The sequence below is a fragment of the Triticum aestivum genome, chromosome 2B, assembly GCF_018294505.1.
Source record: "Triticum aestivum cultivar Chinese Spring chromosome 2B, IWGSC CS RefSeq v2.1, whole genome shotgun sequence".
In the NCBI taxonomy this organism is placed as follows: Eukaryota; Viridiplantae; Streptophyta; class Magnoliopsida; order Poales; family Poaceae; genus Triticum; species Triticum aestivum.
This window is the reverse complement of record NC_057798.1, coordinates 470181183-470205287: the sequence shown is the minus strand read 5'-3', so window position 1 is coordinate 470205287 and position 24105 is coordinate 470181183. Positions and strand designations below refer to the sequence as shown.

General features: G+C 45.2%; 2 protein-coding genes across 3 annotated transcripts; both read left to right on the top strand.

The window, feature by feature from the left end:
* The first annotated feature begins 204 nt into the window (after positions 1-204).
* On the top strand, positions 205-2401 carry LOC123045506 (pentatricopeptide repeat-containing protein At2g13600). The gene has a single exon (XM_044468586.1). The coding sequence runs from the start codon at positions 349-351 to the stop codon at positions 2398-2400; it is 2052 nt and encodes a 683-aa protein (XP_044324521.1). The 5' UTR covers positions 205-348; the 3' UTR covers position 2401.
* Positions 2402-3005: 604 nt separating this feature from the next.
* On the top strand, positions 3006-6098 carry LOC123045507 (protein disulfide isomerase-like 1-2). 2 transcript variants are annotated; one of them, XM_044468588.1, is made up of 11 exons: positions 3006-3222; positions 3299-3329; positions 3482-3772; positions 3882-4070; positions 4174-4299; positions 4524-4661; positions 4748-4864; positions 4943-5060; positions 5185-5297; positions 5408-5660; positions 5761-6098. In XM_044468588.1, exons 1-10 carry the CDS (start codon positions 3035-3037, stop codon positions 5651-5653), a joined length of 1557 nt encoding a protein of 518 aa, XP_044324523.1. In that variant the 5' UTR covers positions 3006-3034; the 3' UTR covers positions 5654-5660; positions 5761-6098. The 2 variants fall into 2 exon arrangements, with proteins under 2 accessions (XP_044324523.1, XP_044324522.1); XM_044468587.1 differs by having other exon boundaries at positions 5408-5669; positions 5761-6097.
* The last annotated feature ends 18007 nt before the right edge of the window (positions 6099-24105 follow it).

The window sequence follows — 24105 nt, the reverse complement described above, 5'->3', positions numbered from 1 at the left end:
TACTAAAAGAGGTAAGTGTTATCACATGTGAATAAAGAGGAAAATTTAGTTGTCAAAAAAGAGAGAGAGAGACAAGAACATTTGGCAGGAATTTTGTGTATTCTTTTGCAGGGAGTGAACAAAAATATATATTAAAATCCACTTCAAAACATGGCAATCAGGAATAGTATTTGCCTAGACTCAGCAAAAAAGGAAGAGTATTTGCCTCTCCGAACAATCCTGGTGTTGTGGCGCGCATTCAGTATTGCCCTTGTTCCTCAGTTCGTTCTGCTGGCAACGACGAGGACACCGCCGCCTTCTGCCACCATTGAATTTTCACACGGAGGCACCTGGGGCGCGCCTGTTGGCATGGCGCGACACCACCACCACCACTTCGTCTCCCACCTCCGAGCCTCCGCGCCGCTCGCCGACCTCCTCCGCTCCGCGCCAAGCCTGCCCGCCGCCCGCGCAGCGCACGCGCGCGCCCTCAAGTCGCCCTTCGCGGACGAGACTTTCCTCCTCAACACCCTCGTCTCCGCCTACGCGCGGCTCGGCCGCCTCCCCGACGCGCGCAGGGTGTTCGACGATATCCCCCGGCCCAACACCTTCTCCTACAACGCCCTCCTCTCCGCGCACGCGCGCCTTGGCAACCCCGCCGACGTCCGTGCTCTCTTCGACGCCATCCCCGACCCGGACCAGTGCTCCTACAACGCGGTCATCGCCGCGCTCGCGCAGCACAGCCGCGGCGCCGACGCCCTCCTGTTTTTCGCCGCCATGCACGCCGACGACTTCGTGCTCAATGCCTACTCCTTTGCGAGCGCCCTGAGCGCCTGTGCCGTGGAGAAGGATCCGAGGGCCGGGGTGCAGGTGCATGCCCTTGTTTCCAAGTCGCCGCATGCCAAGGACGTGTATATTGGTAGTGCGCTCTTGGACATGTATGCCAAGTGCGAGGGGCCGGAGGAGGCACAGAGGGTGTTCGAGGCAATGCCGGAGCGGAATGTCGTTTCCTGGAACAGCTTGATCACTTGCTATGAGCAGAACGGCCCTGTGGGTGAGGCACTGGTACTGTTTGTCAGGATGATGAATGCCGGTCTTGTGCCTGATGAGGTGACACTTGCAAGTGTCATGAGTGCGTGTGCGGGCCTTGCTGCGGATAGCGAAGGACGGCAGGTTCATGCATGCGTGGTGAAATCCGATAGGTTTAGGGAGGACATGGTGTTGAGCAACGCTCTGGTGGACATGTACGCCAAATGTGGGAGGACATGGGAGGCGAGGTGTGTGTTTGACCGCATGGCTTCCAGGAGTGTTGTCTCTGAAACATCACTCATCACTGGGTACGCAAGGTCTGCTAATGTGGAAGATGCTCAGGTGGTGTTCTCGCAGATGGTCGAGAAGAATGTCATTGCTTGGAATGTGCTCATTGCAGCATATGCACAGAACGGCGAGGAGGAGGAGGCACTTAGGCTCTTTGTCAGGCTGAAAAGAGAGTCAGTTTGGCCAACACATTACACATACGGAAATGTTCTCAATGCATGTGGCAATGTTGCTGATCTTCAGCTTGGTCAGCAAGCTCATGTGCATGTCCTCAAGGAAGGTTTTCGCTTCGACTTTGGACCAGAGTCTGATGTGTTTGTTGGGAATTCCCTTGTAGACATGTACCTGAAGACAGGATCAATTGATGATGGTGTGAAGGTGTTCGAGAGGATGGCAGCCAGAGATACTGTGTCGTGGAATGCCATGATTGTCGGTCATGCACAGAACGGCCGTGCAAAAGAAGCACTGCATCTTTTTGAGAGAATGCTGTGCAGCAAAGAGAGCCCAGATTCTGTCACCATGATTGGTGTTCTGTCAGCCTGTGGCCATTCTGGATTAGTGGAGGAGGGCCGGAGATACTTTCGGTCCATGACTGAGGATCATGGGATAACTCCATCTCAAGATCACTACACATGTATGATTGATTTGCTTGGTCGTGCCGGTCATCTAAAAGAAGTTGAGGAGCTCATAAAGGAGATGCCAATGGAACCTGACAGCGTGCTCTGGGCTTCTCTGCTAGGTTCTTGTAGGCTACATAAGAATATTGAGATGGGAGAACTGGCAGCTGGGAAGTTGTTTGAGCTTGATCCTGAGAACTCTGGACCCTACGTTCTTCTCTCGAATATGTACGCTGAGTTGGGGAAATGGGCAGATGTATATAGAGTGAGGAGATCCATGAAGAGCAGAGGTGTCATTAAGCAGCCTGGCTGTAGTTGGATTGAGATAGGCAGGCAAGTGAGTGTGTTTCTCGCACGAGATAACGGACATCCCTGCAGGAATGAGATACATGATACCTTGAGAATCATTCAGATGCAGATGAGTAGGGTGAATGTAGATGCTGAAAATGCTGATGGCCTGATGAATTACAGCTCTGAAGCCTGTGGCTAGAACTAGAAGGCTTGATACACTTTGCAGGTTGGAAGATCATGGATGATGCAGAACCTGGTGATGAAAAGAAAAATGGCAAAATGATTCTAAGTGATCCACTTCTGTTGCTAGTGCAGCAGTTTTGCTTGGGGTGAAAGCATGAAGGACTTTTCTGATCTGAGTTGTGGATCTGAAGACTGAAACTCTTACAAAGTGCTGCGTGCTGACAACTTGACAGTGGCTATGCCATGATGATTACTTATTTTGGACTCGGTGTGTAAAGGTGAAATGCTACTTGCAGACACAACTATGCATGCAGTGTGCAGATTTTACAGCTGACTTCCAGTTATAAAATAACTGAGAAAAACTAGCCATCTGCTATCAGCTATGTAGTTGTTTACTAACTGAAAGTAGAAAAATGGAAGTAAAGAGACTCAGTATTGTCATTTGTAAGCAAAGTTCAGGAGCATGAGTCAAAGAGAAGCTAGCAAACAAGCCCCAATTGACTTCCTCGAGATCCCTGCAAGTGCAACACCCCTTCTCATCTTTTCTTTTTGGAAGAGGAACACCCTTCTCATCTTCACCTATATTAACCTGGTAGGCATGTCATCCTCTGACGGAAATCCTGAGAGGTGACTTAGTTACAGCTTAAGCAATGGACGTTCCCCTGGCACTCCCTTTTGCCACCCTCGTCGTGGTCCTTCTGCTCTGCTCCGGCCCCATCGCGGCCGAGGTGGATGCCACAGCTGTGCTTGGAGAGGCGGTCCTGACACTTGACGCAGGCAACTTCTCAGAGGTGGTGGCCAAGCACGAGTTCATAGTCGTCGAGTTCTACGCGCCATGGTATGTTACTCCTTAAGCAGCTATGCTCTGACTCACCCCAAGTCCCAAAACAGTGTCTAACTGATGACCATCGCAGGTGTGGCCACTGCAAGGAGCTCGCTCCAGAGGTTAGTCATTTCCTTAACAAGTAGTCTGTCTTACCATGAAAGATGCAACACTCTCTTTCAAAAATAAATAAATGAAAGATGCAATACTGAGACACTGAGACGTACGTTTGTCGATGCCATTTATATGTGTACGTGTGATATGATGCATGCAGTACGAGAAGGCAGCCTCCATGCTGAGGAAGCGCGACCCTCCAGTGGTGCTCGCGAAGGTGGATGCGTACGACGAGAGCAACAAGGAGCTCAAGGACAAGTACAAGGTACATGGGTATCCGGCCATCAAGATCATCAGGAAAGGAGGGAGCGACTTGAGCGCCTATGGTGGCCCGAGGGACGCGGAGGGTATCGTGGAGTACCTCACGAGGCAGGTCGGCCCAGCATCTCTCGAGATCAGGTCTGCAGTGGATGCCTCACGCTCCATCGGTGACAAAGGGGGGGTGGTCCTTGTAAGTTCCTACATCCTACCGCATTTGTGCAGTTGACCTCTCTTTCCTTAATCTCTTGAAGAATGGAGATCAATGGGTGTGTTGTTCTTGTCTGAAAATTGTCTTGCAGGTGGGTGTATTTCCTGAGTTTGCTGGTATTGAGTATGAGAATTTTATGGCCGTGGCAAACAAGATGCGAACAGACTATGATTTCTTTCACACATCGGATGCGAGCATTCTGCCACGTGGTGATCTGACCGTCAAGGGCCCCCTTCTTCGACTCTTTAAGCCATTCGATGAGCTGTTTGTCGATTCACAAGTAAATATCTTTCTTAATGTGCACCTTTTCATTGCTGGTCACTTCATTCTCGTGGGTGTGCTTCTGCTTGTACACTAAAACACCAGCCATCTATAATTTTCAGGATTTTGATGATGATGCAATCAAGAAGTTTATTGAGGTGTCTGGTTTCCCTACTGTAGTTACCTTCGATGCAGACCCGACCAACCATAAGTTTATTGAAAGATACTACAGCACGCCTAGTGCCAAAGTGAGTAAACAGCAATTGCCCTCAGATCTTGTTTGTTCTTCAGTACTTGCAGTCTCGGCTTCACTTGTATGGGATGGAAGAGTTGAACATTTAGTAACTTTAGCTCAATTCTTTACCTACATCATTATATCAACATAGGACCAACATTTGAGATTGCATGAGCGCATTCACTCTTTTCAGTTGTTTCATAAAACATGAAATAACTTTGATACATGATTGGACAGGCAATGCTTTTCTTGCGCTTCAGTGACGACAGAGTTGAGACCTTCAAGAGCCAGATGCATGAAGCAGCCAGGCAGCTCAGCGGTAATAACATCAGTTTTCTGATTGGTGATGTTTCAACCGCAGACCGTGCCTTCGAGGTCGTTACTCTTACTAGCTTCTCGTCATTTTTGTTAAGAATTCCTAGAACTAATCCACTGATTAGCATCCATGCGAAACTTTTCAGTATTTCGGGCTCAAAGAAAGTGATGTTCCCCTCCTCCTCGTGCTAGCATCTACTGGAAAATATCTCAATCCAACCATGGAGCCTGACCAGCTCATACCCTGGATGAAGCAGTATATAGTTGAGGCCTAGTCTACTATGCAGTTTCATAGTACTCTTTTGTCAAATCATTTCCTAATCATCTACTTTTTCATACAGTATGGCAACTTAACACCTTATGTTAAGTCAGAGCCAATTCCTAAGGTGAATGATCAACCTGTTAAAGTTGTCGTGGCTGACAATATTGATGAAATTGTTTTTAACTCTGGCAAAAATGGTTCGTTCATGTCACCTCAACTCACTGGCTGAGCTGAATTATACCAGTGGTTGCATTCAGCTTTTAGTTATTTATCCTGTGGTGAAGCTTGTCTAATGAATTCACCGCATGGCACTTCTTGTAGTTCTACTCGAGTTCTATGCACCTTGGTGCGGTCATTGCCGGAAGTTGGCCCCGATTCTGGAGGAAGTTGCTATCTCGTTGCAAGACGATGAAGATGTAGTCATAGCGAAGATGGTAGTCCACTTTTCAGTTGATTATTCCAAAGAAATTGCAACTGATTCCGCACTTCTGTGGTAGAGCATCTTCTTAGGCATTATAAACGTCTGAGACCTCTGGTTTTGCAGGATGGTACTGCGAACGATGTCCCGACAGACTTTGCGGTCGAGGGATACCCAGCGCTGTACTTCTATTCTTCTAGTGGAGGGGATCTCTTGATGTATGACGGTCCAAGGACAGCCGATGAGATCATCAGTTTTATCAAGAAGAACAGGGGGGCCAAAGCTGCTGCAGTAGAAGTAACCCAGATGGATGCTGTAGAAGAGGAGGTAACATCACCGACTCCATCGGAGTCCGTTAAAGATGAACTTTAGTCAAGATGTATGCATCGTATGTGTCCTTTTGCTCCCCTAACTCCGTGTTTTGTTCTGGTGCCCTTGCTTGGTGAAATCCTACGCTTACAAGTTCATCTATCACGCAGGAAGCTGAGGATATCACACTGCATGGTATACAGACATGAGTGCAGGATGTTTGTTCAGATCAGTCTTGGCTTAGTGACAGACCATACAGATACAGATTCTTACCAGTCGTTGCACTGTGGATTTGTGATGCCTAAACACCTTTGAAATGAATAAGCTTCATGTAGCCCCCTTTTATTTCCATCTCCTATTTTGTGCAACCAGGTGCCTTATTCATGAATGTATTTTCAAATTGAGGAATTCAACAAAGTAGACACAATATCGCTTTATTTCTCTGCAAAATGGTGGTCGCTTATGAATTGTGCCCACCCCGAACCTTAGCCACGGCCACCATATTGTGACCATGCCATCTCAAACGACTTTCATGAAAGAAAGAAATGTACTCTTTTTTTGAAACAGAGGCAAAAGACTTGCCTCATTCATTAATAAAGGAGGAGAGTTTTAAAGTACATAACAGTGGCTCCACAACATAGCCCGTCCGTCAACAAAAGGAAAATAACGCGGCATGATAATGCTCAGGTGCCTAGTTCCTGTCGTGACTCAAACTTTTGCTTCATCTTGGATTAGTTTTAGAATGTAGAAGGGGGGCGTTGATTTCTTCCTAAAAACTCTAGCGTTTCTCTCGTTCCAGATGGCCCAACCGACAAGCATAGTAAGGGAAGCCATGGCCTTTTGGTTCGCCGTATTGGGCTTTGACATGTTTGTCCACCAATGTTTGATGCTGCGCTCCGCCTGCCATTGATGGATCTCAAGAGCCGCTAGGCCAAGCCACTCCTTTACCAATCTTCATACGCGCAAGGTGAACCTGCACCGAAAGAGAGGTGCGCGGACGTCTCGTTTTCCCTTCTGCAGAGGGTGCATAGGCCTCAATTCTCCCAACCTCGCTTCTCTAATCTATCTGCCGTCCATATCCTGTTTTGAATCGCTGGCCAAGAGAAGAACTTGACCTTGGGAGGTGTCCAAACCTTCCAAATAGTCTTGTTCATAGTCATCGTCGTGGAGCCCAAGAACTGTATCCGATATGCAGAGGCTGCTGAATACTCACTGTTCGCCTCTAATTTCCAGGATATGTCGTCATCAATGTCCGGTGAAAGCTGGAATTGCTCCAAGCGGACCCAAAGGCCCACAAACTCCACAATGTGGTTGATCATTAGGTTGATGGAAGGATCGATCTTGCGCACCCAAGCATTGTCTCGCAGTGCATCCCTCACCACCCAGTTCCTTCGCTTGGAGGCCATGAAGATGAGGGGGGCGATATCCTCAGGTTTTCCCCCTCTCAACCATGGTGCCTCCCAGAAGGGCGTCTTCCCTCCATTTCCCACAGTAATGATGGTGGAGGCGTAGAAGAGGTCCATATCCACCTCCGAGCATGGGTTTCCTAAGCCCACCCATAGTTTAGTCGGGTCCTTCCACTCCACCCACCGCCATCTCAACCTTAGAGCTCTTGCAAATTTCCCCAACTGTAGCACTCCAAGCCCGCCGAGATGCGTAGGGCGGCAAACAGTCTCCCAGTTGACCTTGCATTTTGCACCTAAAGTTTGACTCTGAGCTGACCACAGGAAAGCACGCTCAATTATATTGACATTCTGTAGCACGCCGGTGGGAACGTTCAGGGATGTGATGTGGTAGACGACTTGTGAAGTGAGGGCCGATTTGACCAAGGCCGCCCAGCATATTGTGGTGATGTTTCTCCCTTGCCATGGAGGAAGCTTCGTAGCCACCTTGTCCTCAAGGTGTTGGAAGTCCACCCTTTTCAGCTGCCAGATGGATAATGGGAGACCCAGGTACTTCAATGGGAAAGAAGTTCGCAAGGCAGCCAGACTGTGGAGTATGTCGTCAAGGTTTAGGTTGCCATAGCGAATTGAGACAACAGAGCTCTTTTGAAAGTTGGTGGACAGACCGGTGACCCCTCCAAAGGCACTAAGGATGGCCGTAAGGTTTGCCACATCTCCCATGAAGGGGATATGAAGATCGCTGCATCGTCGGCATACAGGGAGGTACAAACAGTAGATCCACACCCTCGAATTTTCTGCAGCAGGTTGTGACTTGTGGCAATGTCGAGGAGCTGCTGCAACGGGTCGACCGCGAGGACAAAGAGTAGGGGTGGAAGGATGACAAGAAATATACTTGATGGAGTAGTAATCCTACATGAAACCGTTCACGAGAGGCGCCGGGAAAACATGAGTGGAGTAGTTTGTAAAATTGACTTAAAAAGGCCTATGATAAGGACAAATGGTCGTTCCTTCAACAACCCTGAGAATGAGATGATTCTCCAATAAATGGCACGAGTGGATCCAAAATTTTATTATCGGAGATAGTGTGGTTGTCAAAGTCAATGATGACGCATGCCATTACTTTTAGACAAAAAAATTGAAGGAAATATCCCCTAGAGGCAATAATAAAGTTGTTATTTTATATTTCCTTATTCATTATAAATGTTTATTATTCATGCTAGAATTGTATTAACCGGAAACTTGATACATGTGTGAATGCATAGACAAAACAACATGTCCCTAGTATGCCTCTACTAGACTATCTTGTTGATCAAAGATGGTTAATTTTCCTAGCCATAGACATGAGTTGTCATTTGATAACGAGATCACATCATTAGTGGAATGATGTGATGGACAAGACCCATCCGTTAGCTTAGCATAATGATCATTCAATTTTATTGCTACTGCTTTCTTTGTGTCAAATATATATTCCTCCGACTACGAGATTATGCAACTCCCGGAGACTGGAGGAATGCCTTGTGTGCTATCAAATGTCACAACGTAACTGGGTGATTATAAAGATGCTCTACAGGTATCTACGAAGGTGTTTGTTGGGTTGGCATAAATCGAGATTAGGATTTGTCACTTCGAGTATCGGGGAGGTATCTCTGGGCCCTCTCGGTAATGCACATCATAAGAAACCTTGCAAGCAAAGCAACTAATGAGTTAGTTGCAAGATGATGCATTACGAAACGAGAAAAGAGACTTGCCGGTAACGATATTAAACTAGGTATGAAGATACCGATGATCGAATCTCGGGCAAGTAACATACCGATGACAAAGGGAATAACTATGTTGACATTATGGTTCGACCGATAAAGACCTTTGTAGAATATGTGGGAACCAATATGAGCATCCAGGTTCCGCTATTGGTTATTGACCGGAGCGATGTCTCGGTCATGTCTACATAGTTCTTGAACCCGTAGGGTCCGCACGCTTAACATCGTGTTTTGGTGACCGAAGGTTGTTCGGACTCCTGGATGAGATCATGGATAAGACGAGGAGTCTCAAAATGATCGAGAGGTAAATATTGATATATTGGAAGGTTATGTTCAGACACCGGAATGGTTTCGGAAAAGTTCGGATATTTTTCGGAGTACCGGGAGGTTACCGGACCCCCCCTGGGGAATTGTTGGGCCAACATGGGCCATAGGAGAGAGGGGAGGCAGCCCACAAGGAGTGGACGCCCCCCCATCTCATGGGGAGTCTGAATTGGACTAGGGAAGGGGGTGCGCCCCCTTTCTTTCTCTTCCCTCTCCCTTCCCCTTTTCCCCCTCCGGAAGAAGGAAAAAGAGGGGGGGGGGGGCGAATCCTACTAGGAGTGGAGTCCTAGTAGGACTCCCCCATGGCGCGCGCCCCTTGTGGCTGGCCTCCTTCTCTCCTCCTTTATATACGGGGGCGGGGGGCACCCCAATGCACATCAATTGTTTAGCCGTGTGCGGTGCCCCCCTCCACCGTTTACTACTCCGGTCATATTGTCGTAGTGCTTAGGCGAAGCCCTGCGTGGATCACTTCACAAAACCCGTCATCACGCCATCGTGCTAACGGAACTCATCGACTCCTTCGTGCCTCTACTGGATCAAGAGTTTGAGGGACGTCATCGAGCTGAACGTGTGTAGAACTCGGAGGTGCCGTACGTTTGGCACTTGATCGGTTGATTTGAGAAGATGTTAGAGTATATCAACCGCGTTAAGTTAACACTTCCGCTTTCGGTCTACGAGGGTACGTGGACACACTCTCCCCCTCTTGTTTCTATGCATCTCCTAGATAGATCTTGTGTGAGCGTAGGAATTTTTTTGAAATTGCATGCTAAGTTTCCCAACAGTGGCATCCGAGCCAGGTCTATGCATAGATGATATGCACGAGTAGAACACAAAGAGTTGTGGGTAGTGATCGTCATACTGCTTACCACCAATGTTTTATTTTCATTCGGCGCTATTATTGGATGAAGCGGCCCGGACCAACCTTACATGACTGCGTTCATGATACCGGTTCCACCAACAGACATGCAACTAGTTTTGTATAAGGGTGGCTGGCGGGCGTCTGTTTCTCCAAATTTAGTTGAATCGAATTTGACTGCGGCCGGTCCTTCTGAAGGTTAAAACAACAAACTTAATAAATCACCGTTGTGGTTTTTGTACCGTAGGTATGTACGGTTCATGCTAGCAGCTTGTAGCAGCCACATAAAACTTGCAACAAACAAAGTAGAGGACGTCTAACTTGTTTTTGCAGGGCATGTTGTGATGTGATATGGTCAAGACATGTTGTGATATAAAGATTGTTGTATGAGATGATCATATTTTGTAAAAGTTATCGGCAACTGGCAGGAGCCATATGGTTGTCGCTTTATTGTATAAAATACAAACACCATGTAATTGATTTACTTTATCACTAAGCGGTAGCAATAGTCGTAGAAGCAATGGTTGGCGAGACGACCACGACGCTGCGGTGGAGATCAAGGTGTCAAGCTAGTGACGATGGAGATCATGACGTTGCTTCGACGATGGAGATCAAAAGCACAAGATGATGATGGCCATATCATGTCAAATATTATGATTGCATGTGATGTTTATCTTTTATGCATCTTATTTTTCTTAGTACGGCGGTAGCATTATAAGATGATCCCTCACTAAATTTCAAGGTATAAGTGTTCTCCCCAAGTATGCACCATTGAGGAAGTTCTTCGTGTTGAGACACCACGTGATGATCGGGTGTGATAAGCTCTACGTTCAAATACAACGGGTGCAAGCCAGATTTGCACACATGGAATACTCGGGTTAAACTTGACGAGCCTAGCATATATAGATATGGCCTCGGAACAATAGAGACCGAGAGGTCGAACGTGAATCATATAGTAGATATGATCAACATAGTGATGTTCACCATTCAATACTAATCCATCTCATGTGATGATCGGACATGGTTTAGTTGATTTGGATCACGTATCATTTAGATGACTAGAGGGATGTCTATATAAGTGGGAGTTCCTAAGTAATATGATTAATTGAACTTAATTTATCATGAACTTAGTCCTGATAGTTTTTGCATATCTATGTTGTAGATCAATGGCCCGTGCTACAGCTCCTTTGAATTTTAATGCGTTCCTAGAGAAATCTAAGTTGAAAGATGATGGCAGCAAGTACACAGACTGGGTCCGTAACTTGAGGATTATCCTCATTGCTTCACATAAGAATTATGTCCTTGATGCACCGCTAGGTGTACCACCTGCCCCAGCAACTGCAGACATTGTGAATGCCTGGCAGTCGCATGTTGATGACTACTCGTTAGTTCAGTGCGCCATGCTTTACGGCTTAGAATCGGGACTTCAAAGACGTTTTGAACGTCATGGACGATATGAGATGTTCCAGGAGTTGAAGTTGATATTTCAAGCAAATGCCCGAGTTGAGAGATATGAAGTCTCCAACAAGTTCTATAGCTGCAAGATGGAGGAGAACAGTTCTGTTAGTGAGCACATACTCAGAATGTCTGGGTACCATAATCACTTAACTCAGCTGGGAGTTAATCTTCCAGATGATTGTGTCATTGACAGAGTTCTTCAATCACTGCCACCAAGCTACAAAGGCTTCATGATGAACTACAATACGCAAGGGATGGAAAAGTCTATTCCGGAGCTCTTCACGATGCTAAAGGCTGCGGAGGTAGAAATCAAGAAGGAGCATCAAGTGTTGATGGTTAACAAAACCACTAGTTTCAAGAAAAAGGGCAAGGGTAAAAAGAAGGGGAACTTCAAGAAGAATGGCAAGCAAGTTGTCACTCCCGGGAAGAAATCAAAAAATGGACCCAAGCCTGAAACTGAGTGCTTCTACTACAAAGGGACTGGTCATTGGAAGCGGAACTGCCCCAAGTATTTGGCGGATAAGAAGGATGGCAAAGTGAGCAAAGGTATATTTGATATACATGTTATTGATGTGTACCTTACTAATACTCGTAGTGCATGGGTATTTGATACCGATACAGTTGCTCATATTTGTAACTTGAAGCAGGGACTATGGATTAAACAAAGATTGTCTAAGGACGAGGTAACGATGCGTGTTGGAAATGGTTCCAAGGTTGATGTGATCACCGTCGGCACGCTACCTCTACATCTACCTTTGGGATTAGTTTTAGACCTGAATAATTGTTATTTGGTGCCAGCATTGAGCATGAACATTATATCTGGATCTTGTTTAGTGCGAGACGGTTATTCATTTAAATCAAATAATAATGGTTGTCCTATTTATACAAGTAATATCTTTTATGGTCATTCACCCGTGAAGAGTGGTCTATTTCTGTTGAATCTTGATGGTGATGATACACATATTCATAATATTGATGCCAAAAGATGCAAAGTTGATAATGATAGTGCAACTTATATGTGGCACTGCCGTTTGGGTCATATCGGTGTAAAGCGCATGAAGAAACTTCATAAAGATGGACTTTTGGAATCACTTGATTATGAATCATTTGATACTTGCGAACCGTGCCATATGTGCAAGATGACTAAAACTCCGTTCTCCGGAACAATGAAATGAGCTAGTGACTTATTGGAAAAAATACATACCGATATATACGGTCAAATGAATGTTGATACTCGTGGCGTGTATCATTATTTTTTGACCTTCACAGATGATTTGAGCAGATATGGGTGTATCTACTTAATGAAACACAAGTCTGAAATGTTTGAAAAGTTCAAAGAATTTCAGAGTGGAGTGGAGAATCATTGTAACAAGAAAATAAACTTTCTATGATCTGATCGTGGAGGAGAATATTTGAGTTACGAGTTTGGCCTTCATTTAAAACAATGTGGAATAGTTTCACAAATCACACCACCTGGAACACCACAGTGTAATGGTGTGTCCAAATGTCGTAACCACACTTTATTGGATATGGTGCGATCTATGATGTCTCTTACCAATTTACCACAATCGTTTTGGGGTTATGCATTAGAGGCAGCTGCATTCACTTTAAACAGGGCACCGTCAAAGTCCGTTGAGACGACACCGTATGAACTATGGTTTGACACCGTATGAACTATGGTTGGAATCACTTGATTATGAATCATTTGATGCTTGCGAACCGTGCCTTATGGGCAAGATGACTAAAACTCTGTTCTCTGGAACAATGGAACGAGCTAATGACTTATTAGAAATAATACATACCGATGTATGCAGACCAATGAGTATTGATGCTCATGGCAGGTATCGTTATTTTCTGACCTTCACAGATGATTTGAGCAGATATGGGTATATCTACTTAATGAAACACAAGTCTGAAATATTTGAAAAGTTTAAGGAATTTCAGAGTGAAGCAAGAAACGACAGCTTAGGTTTGTTGCCAAACCATAGTTCATACGGTGTCGTCTCAACGGACTTTGACGGTGCCCTGTTTAAAGTGAATGCAACTGCCTCTAATGCATAACCCCGAAACTATAGTGGTAAATCGGTAAGAGACATCATAGATCGTACCATATCCAATAAAGTGTGGTTACGACACCATTACACTGTGGTGTTCCAGGTGGTGTGATTTGTGAAACTATTCCACATTGTTTTAAATGAAGGCCAAACTCGTAACTGAAATATTCTCCTCCACGATCAGATCGTAGAAAGTTTATTTTCTTGTTACGATGATTCTCCACTCCACTATGAAATTCTTTGAACTTTTCAAACGTTTCAGACTTGTGTTTCATTAAGTAGATATACCCATATCTGCTCAAATCATCTGTGAAGGTCAAAAAATAATGATACCCGCCACGAGCATCAACATTCATTTGACCGCATACATCGGTATGTATTATTTTCAATAAGTCACTAGCTCGTTTCATTGTTCCGGAGAACGGAGTTTTAGTCATCTTGCACATATGGCACGGTTTGCAAGTATCAAATGATTCATAATCAAGTGATTCCAAAAGTCCATCTTTATGGAGTTTCTTCATGCGCTTTACACCGATATGACCTAAACGGCAGTGCCACAACTATGTTGCACTATCATTATCAACTTTGCATCTCTTGGCATCAATATTATGAATATGTGTATCACTATGATCGAGATTCAATAAACCATTAACATTGGGTGTATGACCATGGAAGGTTTTATTCATGTAAACAGAATAACAATTATTCTCTATCTTAAATGAATAACCGTATTGCCATAACATGATCTAATCATATTCATGCTCAACGCAAACACCAAATAACATTTATTTAGGTTCAACACTAATCCCAAAAGTATAGGGAGTGTGCGATGATGATCATATCAATCTTGGAACCACTTCCAACACACATCGTCACTTCACCCTCAACTAGTCTCAATTTATTATGCAACTCATGTTTTGAGTTATTAATCTTAGCAAGCAAACAGGTATCAAATACCCAGGGGCTACTACAAGCACTAGTAAGGTATACATCAATAACATGTATATCAAATATTCCTTTGTTCACTTTGCCATCCTTCTTGTCCGCCAAATATTTGGGGTAGTTCCGCTTCCAATGACCATTTCCTTTGCAGTAGAAGCACTCAGTTTCAGGCTTAGGTCCAGTTTTGGGCTTCTTCACGGGAGTGACAACTTGCTTTCCATTCTTCTTGAAGGTCCCTTTCTTTCCCTTTGCCCTTTTCTTGAAACTAGTGGTCTTGTTTAATCATCAACACTTGATGCTTTTTCTTGATTTCTACCTTCATCGATTTTAGCATCATGAAGAGCTCGGGAATCGCTTTTGTCATTCCACTACTGGAATCAGCTACTTTGCCATCTGCCAGCTCTTTGCCGTCTGCTAGCGGACGACAAAGAAGCTCTTTGCCATCAGCTACCGAAAAGCAGACGACAATGAAAGGGCAGACCGCAACAGAGGCCTTTGCCATCTGCCCGCTCTTTACCTCTGCTGGCTGACGACAAAGAATCTTTGCCGTCCGTTGGCTGACGGCAAAGAGGGAGGTGGCACCCACTAACTGAAACACTTAACGTCCTCCCTCTTTGCCGTCCGCAGCGGACGACAAAGATTCCAAAAAGCGGACGGCAAAAGATGGACCTAACTAACCTAACTAGCCGAGCCCCCCCGCCCGTTACTCTCTCTGTTCTCCCTCTCTCCTCCCCGACGCCCACATCCACCCACCGCGCCGCCCCCGCCGCCCGGCGCCGCCCCCGCCACCGCCCTCGCCCTCGCCGCCCTGCGCCGCCCCCGCCCCCGCCCCCGCCACCGCCCCCGCCCCCGCTGCCCGGGGCCACCCCCGCGACCGCCCCCTCCCCCACCCGCCGACGACCCTCCATCCCGCCGCCCCGGCGCCTCGCCGCCCGGCGCCGCCCCGCCATCGCCCCCGCCACCGCCGCCGGTGCCACTCCCGCCACCCGACGCCGCCCCCACCACCGCCCCCTCCCCCACATGCCGACGCCCCACCATCCCGCCGCCCGGCGCCGCCCCCGCCCCCGCCGCCCGGCGCCGCCCCCGCCACCGCCACCGCCCCCGCCGCCCGGCCGTCCCACTGCCAGGAGCCCCGCCGCCCCCACCCGCCCACCACCCCGGCGCCAGCGTCGCCCTGGCTCCAGTGAGTATATTTTTTTTCTGTTTTTTGCTGTTTAATTGTTAGTGTTAGTGTTAGATTTAGTGTTAGAAAAGAAGAAGATTTAGTGTTAGTGTTAGAAAAAAGAATATGTAGAAGAAAAGAAGAAGAAGAAGAAGAAAAGAAGTAGAAGTAGAAGAAGAAGAAAGAAGAAAAGAAAAGAAGTAAAAGAAGTAGAAAAAAGATGAAAAAGAAGAAGAAGAAAAGAAGTAGAAGAAGAAGAAAAGAAGAAAAGAAAAGAAGTGATATAAATATATATTTTTTGCTTTTTAATTGCTGTTTAATTGTTAGTGTTAGTGTTAGTGTTAGATTTAGTGTTAGAAAAGAAGAAGATTTAGTGTTAGTGTTAGAAAAAAGAATATATATGTAGAAGAAAAGAAGAAGAAGAAGAAAAGAAGTAGAAGAAGAAGAAGAAGAAAAGAAGAAAAGAAAAGAAGTAGAAAAAAGATGAAAAAGAAGAAGAAGAAAAGAAGTAGAAGAAGTAGAAGAAGAAGAAAAGAAGAAAAGAAAAGAAGTGATATACATATTTTTCTTTTTTTGCTGTTTAATTGTTAGTGTTAGATTTAGTGTTAGAAAAGAAGAAGATTTAGTGTTAGTGTTAGAAAAAAGAATATATATGTAGAAGAAAAGAAGAAGAAGAAGAAAAGAAGCAGAAGAAGAAGAAGAAGAAAAGAAGAAAAGAAAAGATGTAGAAAAAGATGAAAAAGAAGAAGAAGAAAAGAAGTAGAAGAAGTAGAAGAAGAAGAAAATAAGAAAAGAAAAGAAGTGATATAAATATATATATTTTTCTGTTTAATTGTTGTTTAATTGTTAGTGTTAGATTTAGTGTTAGAAAAGAAGAAGATTTAGTGTTAGTGTTAGAAAAAAGAATATATATGTAGAAGAAAAGAAGAAAAAGAAGAAGAAGAAGAAAAGAAGTAGAAGAAGAAGAAGAAGAAAAGAAGAAAAGAAAAGAAGTAGAAAAAGATGAAAATGAAGAAGAAGAAAAGAAGTAGAAGAAGTAGAAGAAGAAGAAAAGAAGAAAAGAAAAGAAGTGATATACATATTTTTTTTTGCTGTTTATTGCTGTTTAATTGTTAGTGTTAGTGTTAGTGTTAGATTTAGTGTTAGAAAAGAAGAAGATTTAGTGTTAGTGTTAAAAAAATAATATATATGTAGAAGAAAAGAAGAAGAAGAAGAAAAGGAAGTAGAAGAAGAAGAAGAAAAGAAGAAAAGAAAAGAAGTAGAAAAAAGATGAAAAAGAAGAAGAAGAAAGAAGTAGAAGAAGTAGAAGAAGAAGAAAAGAAGAAAAGAAAAGAAGTGATATACATATTATTATTCATGTCGGTATTTTTTTATGTTGTACTAATTTCGTTTACTCTTTGTCATGGCAGGTGTTGAAAGATGGTGGGCGCTGGTCGGGAGCGCTCCGAGGACCCTTCTTCATCAGCGCGTGGTACGAGGTCTTCCATTCCACACGCACCTCTCCGCCGAGCGTTGCTGGACAGTATGTCGACACCGCCGGGCCCTTCTTCGTCGACCGTGGTGCCGAGCAGGGGATGAGGTAAGAAGAAGAGAGGAGCTGGAGCACGTGGTCGTGGGAGAGGAGGTAGGGTGACTGCCAGGGCGCCTTCCTTGCCGCCACCCCCGGCTGTTTCACCCGAGCACGTGACTGCTAGGGTGGACTCCTCCGAGGAGGAAGCTACACGGACTCTGGTCCACGAGCCTCCGGTCCACGGGCCTTCGGCCCACGAGCCTCGGGTTGACGGGCCTTCGGGCCACGAGAGTTCGGCCCACGAGACCCCGGAGGAACACACGTCTGGATGGGGTGCCTGACCGGATCAGCCTGAGGGGCCGAGTGGCCATGCTGATGATGGCAGGGAGCCGACTGATATTGAGGAGGAGAGGGGCACCGTCTGCCAGCGTGGTTGTACACGGCTCCCGGATGTGCCGGCGACCCGCGAGCAGAGGTGGTTGATTTTCCCTGATGGGGAGAGGTAAGTGCATTTAATCTTTTTGTACCCTTCTGCATTCACGTTTCTTCAAATATCTAATGCGTTGGCCTTGTCATGCTGCAGGGGTTGGGACCACCATCATAGTGTCCGCCGGCCCAACTCCGTCCTTGGAGTTCTTTATCGGAAAAACTTCCCGGGGTTTGTTACGTTGCCTGGTGAGGGTCAGCTTCCAGAGCTTGGATTGAGTTGGGAGCACTACTTGGCTGCCTCGGCCCCGCCGGGTGAGATTATCGACGGTGTCTTGTGAAAGACGAGGGCAGACGTGGTGATTAGAAAGTTCTGGGTAATTTCTCCTTTACACAATTAAAAATCTGCAACTAGCTAGTTATTAATTGTACTAATCAATATTGTCTCATTTGATTGCAGATATTCTACAGGTGTGAGGAGGGATACGAGGAGGAGGCGGCAAATGTTATCGATAACGTCTGCAAGCGCCTACTACAGAACTTACGACACGAGGCTCGGGTGCAGGCCGTTCGAGACTACTACGCCGCGCGTGGTATCAAGAAGACCAAGCCAGCGTGCCGCGAGAAGTTCTTGAGTAAGGAGGAGTACATGAAGGTAATTCTTAAGGCCTTGTACTTTACTTCCTTCATTTAGTAATTCATAGCCGTAGCGCTCAAGTTTCTATTTCCTAACTTAGGCCCCTCCGAGATGGTGTGCGGATTGGATGGATTGTTGGGAGATGTTGGTCAATGAGTGGTGCTCAAAAGAATGGCGAGCCCTCCACAACGAGGCCAAGGACAAACGTGCCCAAATGGAAGGTGTGCCACACCATTAAGGCAGCTCCAACTTATATCAGTACGGGCGGAACTGGGTATGTGGTCTGCTTCATGATTCATGGAATTTGTTCGTCATGCTAGCTTTCAGCCCTTTAATTACTAATTTACTTTGTTTCTCTCTTTCAGACATGCTACAATAAGGCGGATAAGGTGCCAGAGGTGTACGACATGTATGCCATGGCCCACACTGGCTCTTACAAGAAAGTCAAGGCATTCTCTGCATCTGACCTCGATGATCCAAAAAACTTCACCAACATCTCCTCCCACGACAAGCTCGTGAAATATAGAGATGAGGGGAAGGTGAGGAAAGGGGAGGACTTTAACCCGTGCCAGGGTCCCATTGATACCGAGCCGCTGATGATATCTGGTGGCGGGAGGTCCCATGGCTCCATAGCCATGGGAGATGGACTTACCCATTGTCCCAGCACTCTCCCGGAGATCAAGGCGCCAGTCGAGCTCCGCTCCTGAGATAAGGCCTCATGAACGGCCAGTCCAACTCGCCTTCAAGGTTAGTTATACGTACTCAGCTATCTTTCTCCATTACATTGTGTGCGCTTCCATCAATGATTACAAATGGTAACGAGGAGTGGTGTTGCAGGCTGCTATACAAAGTGAGAGAGATAGAACGGAGAAACTTCTGGCGGAGGCGGCGGAGAGGCAGCGGGAGTTGGAGGAGAGGACGACAAAGATGTTGGAGGAGGAGAGGGCACGGAATGACATGCAGGCAAGGGCCATGTATGAGCTCCTCGTGGTAAGTTTTTTCTACACATTAGCCAAAACATTCATGTAGTGCTTGTCTCATTACTAACTAGTATGATTGAGTCGTCAAAACCAAATGTGCAGTCTGTGTGCGAGAAGTCCGGTCAGACCGCTCCGTCGATGCCAGTGATTGCTCCTGGGACCACGGTGAGTTTAATTTGAATGGACATTACTTGCTAGTCTTAACATTTGAGTGTCATCATGCTAACGAGACATTGGAAATGATCTTTGGTGCAGCGTAACTCCAGACAAGCATCGCACGATCCTTCTCCAGCTACCGGCACGAGCCACCCCGCTACAACACCTCCATGATCACGGTAAGTGTCTCTAGTGTTTTGCTTAACAAATGCATAAAGACCTAGACTTAGCTTTATTTCCTCCAATATGCTTACCATAATGACTTAGAGTTAGCTTCTTTTCCTCCAAAATGACTTAATAATCTTACTAACCTCCAAAACCATCCATTTTACCTATGTTAGCCCTAAAACGATATGTACTTAGCTTACTTATGTAAAAAATGGCATAATTAGCTTAGTTAGCTCATAAATGATCCATTTCACCTAAATTAGCTCTTAAATGATCCATTTTACCCAAGTTAGCTCTAAAATGACCCATTTTACCTAGGTTAGCTCCAAAATGACCCATCTTACCTAGGTTAGCTTTAAAATGATGCATTTTACCCAAGTTGGCTCTAAAATGACCCATTTTACATAGATTAGCTCATAAACGATCCATTTCACCTAGGTTAGCTCCAAAATGACCCATATTACCTAGGTTAGCTCCAAAATGACCCATCTTACCTAGGTTAGCTCCAAAATGACCCATCTTACTTAGGTTAGCTCCAAAATGACCCATCTTACCTAGGTTAGCTCAAAAATGATCCATTTCACCGAAGTTAGCTCAAAAACGATCCATTTCACCTAAATTAGCTCTTAAATGATCCATTTCACCCTAGTTAGCTCAAAATCGATCCATTTCACCTTAGTTAGCTAAAAAACGATCCATTTCACCTTAGCTCATAAACGACCCATTTCAACTAAGTTAGCTCATAAATGATCCATTTCACCTAAGTTAGCTCAAAAACAATCCATTTCAACTTAGTTAGCTAAAAACGATCCATTTCACCTTAGTTAGCTCATAAACGACCCATTTCAACTAAGTTAGCTCATAGGTGATCCATGTTACCTTAGTTAGCTCATAAACGACCCATTTCAACTTAGCTCATATATGATCCATTTCACCTAAGTTAGCTCAAAAATGATCCATTTCAACTTAGTTAGCTCAAAAGCGATCCATTTCACCTTAGTTAGCTCATAAACGACCCATTTCAACTAAGTTAGCTCATAGATGATCCATTTCACCTTAGTTAGCTCATAAACGACCCATTTCAACTTAGTTAGCTCATATATGATCCATTTCACCTAAGTTAGCTCATAAATGACATATACTTCTTGTTCTAGTCTTCTTCTTCTAGTCACCTATTTCTAACTTTCTTATTTGCCATTTTGCATATTTCATTCACTTCATGAAAGCTAGCTTGCTATGATGGAGTGCTTGTTTTTTCTTTGATGAAACTTTGCATTGTATCTAGCTTGCTATGATGGAACATGCTATCTTGATCAAACTTTGCATTGTAATATGTATATGGATGGAACAATGTGTATGGATGGAACTTGCTTATGTATGAATGGATGAAACTTAATTATGTGCTGGATATATATGTGATATATTTGCTGTTAAATATCCCTGTGAAATATATCTATATATGTCATATATATTTGCTGTGAAAATTGTTGCATTCAGAAAAACAAAAAAAAGAGCCAATATACAGGCTCTTTGCCGTCTGCCACCGACGGCAACGGCCTCTTTGCCGTCAGCCGCAGACGACAAACAAGACACGTGGCAACCAACTGTGCTTCCTGGGAGCTGACACATTTGGCCAGTTTGCCTACAGTGGCAGACGGCAAAGAGTAGTGACGTCTAGCTGACATCATACGGTGGACGGCAAAGGCAGGACAAATTTTGCCGTCAGCGGCGGACGACAAAGGGCTGCCGTTAGCCACCTAATAGTCTAACAACGCAATTTTTGTCATCTGCTTTCTTTGCCGTCTGCTGCTGATGGCAAATGACCCTTTGCCGTCAGCCGCGTAAAGCAGACGACAAAGTAGCTGTTTGACGGACCTTACTTTGCCATCCACTTTGCCGTCCGCAGTAGACGGCAAAGACCTTTGCTGTCCGCCATTCATGCCTTTGCCGTCCGCCGTGGCAGACGGCAAAGTAGCTGATTCCTGTAGTGTTCCTTGCACATTATAGCTCATCACGAAGTTCTGGTAACATGGTGATGGTGACTAGAGAACTCTATCAATCACTATCTTATCTGGAAGATTAACTCCCAGTTGATTCAAGAAATTGTAGTATCCAGACATTCTGAGCACACGCTCACTAGCTGAGCTATTTTCCTGCATCTTTTAGGTGAAGTACTTGTCGGAGGTCTCATACCTCTCGACACGGGCATGAGTCTGAAATACTAATTTCACCTCTTGGAACATCTCATATGCTTCATGGCATTCAAAACGTTTTTGAAGTCCCGGTTCTAAGTCGTAAAGTATGGTGCACTAAACTATTAAGTAGTCATCAAATTGAGCTAGCCAAACGTTCATAACGTCTACATCTGCTCCTGCAATAGGTCTGGCACATAGCGGTGCATCAAGGACATAATTCTTCTGTACATCAATGAGGATAAACCTCAGATCATAGACCTAGTCTACATCATTGCTACTATCATCTTTCAACTTAGTTTTTTCTAGGAACACATCAAAAAACATAGGGAAGCTACAACGCGAGCTATTGATCTACAATATAATTTGTAAATACTATCAGGACTAAGTTCATGATAAATTAAAGTTCAATTAATCGTATTACTAAAGAACTCCCACTTAGATAGACATCCCTCAAGTAATCTAAATGATACGTGATCCAAATCAACTAAACCATGTCCGATCATCATGTGAGATGGAGTAGTCATCAATGGTGAACATCTCTATGTTGATCATATCCACTATATGATTCACGTTCGACCTTTCGGTCTCTAGTGTTCCGAGGACATATCTGTATATGCTAGTCTCGTCAAGTTTAACCCGAGTATTCCGCGTGTGCAAATATGGCTTGCACCCGTTGTATTTGAACATAGAGCCTATCACTCCTGATCATCACGTGGTGTCTCAGCATGAAGAACTTTTGCAACAGTGCATAGTCGGGGAGAACACTTATACCTTGAAATTTTGTAAGGGGTCATCTTATAGTGCTACCGCCGTACTAAGCAAAATAAGATGCATCAAAGATAAACATCACATGCAATCAAAATATGTGACATGATATGGCCATCATCATCTTGTGATTTTGATCTCCATCATCGAACGATGTCATGATCTCCATCGTCACCGGCTGGACACCTTGATCTCCATTGTAACGTTGTGGTCGTCTCGCCAACCATTGCTTCTACGACTATCGCTACCGCTTACTGATAAAGTAAAGCAATTACATAGCGTTTGTATTTCATACAATAAAGTGACAACCATATGGCTCCTGCCAGTTGCCGATAACTTTTACAAAACATGATCATCTCATACAACAATCTTTATATCACATCTTGTCTTGACCATATCGTATCACAACATGCCCTGCAAAAGCAAGTTAGACATCCTCTACTTTGTTTGTTGTAAGTTTTACGTGGCTGCTATGGGCTTCTAGCATGAACCGTACATACCTACGTCACAAAAACCACAACGGTGATTTATCAAGTTTGCTATTTTAACCTTCACAAGGATCGTCAACAGTCAAATTCGATTCAACTAAAGTTAGAGAAACAGACGCCCGCTAGCCACCTTTATGCAAAACTAGTTGCATGTCTGTCGATGGAACCGGTCTCATGAACGCGGTCATGTAAGGTTGGTCCGGGCCGCTTCATCCAACAATACTGCCGAATCAAAATAAGACATTGGTGGTAAGCAGTATGACGATCACCGCCCACAACTCTTTGTGTTCTACTCGTGCATATCATCTATGCATATACCTGGCTCGGATGCCACTATTGGGAAATGTAGCATGCAATTTAGAAAATCCTACGCTCACGCAAGATCTATCTAGGAGATGCATAGCAACGAGAGGGGGAGAGTGTGTCCATGTGCCCTCGTAGACCGAAAGCGGATGCGTTAATTTAACGCGGTTGATGTAGTTGAACGTCTTATTGAATCAACCGATCAAGTACCAAACGTACGACACCTTCGAGTTCTGCACATGTTCAGCTCGATGACGTCCCTCGAATTCTTGTTCCAGTAGAGGCACGAAGGAGTCAATGAGTTCCGTCAGCACGATGGCGTGATGACGGGTTTGGTGAAGTGATATGCGCAGGGCTTCGCCTAAGCACTACGACAATATGACCGGAGGAGTAAACCATGGAGGGGGGCACCACACACGGCTAAACAATTGATGTGCTTTGGGGTGCCCCCCGCCCACATATATAAAGGAGGAGGGGAGGTGGCTGGCCACAAGGGGCGTGCGCCATGGGGGGGAGTCCTACTAGGACTCCACTCCTAGTAGGATTCGGCCCCCTCTTTTTCCTTCTTCCGGAGGAGGGAAAGGGGAAGGGAGAGGGAAGAGGAGAAGTAAAGGGGGGGCCTTCCCTAGTCCAATTCGGACACCCCATGGGTGGGGGGCGCGGCCACCCCTTGTGGGCTTCCTCCCCTCTCTCCTATGGCCCATGTTGGCCCAACAATTCCCGAGGGGGGTTCCGGTAACGTCCCGGTACTCAGAACATAACCTTCCAATATATCAATCTTAACATCTCGACCATTTCGAGACTCCCCCACATGTACATGATCTCATTCGGGACTTCAAACAACCTTCGGTCACCAAAACACATAACTCATATAATACCTATCGTCATCGAACGTTAAGCGTGCGGACCCTACGGGTTCAAGAACTATGTA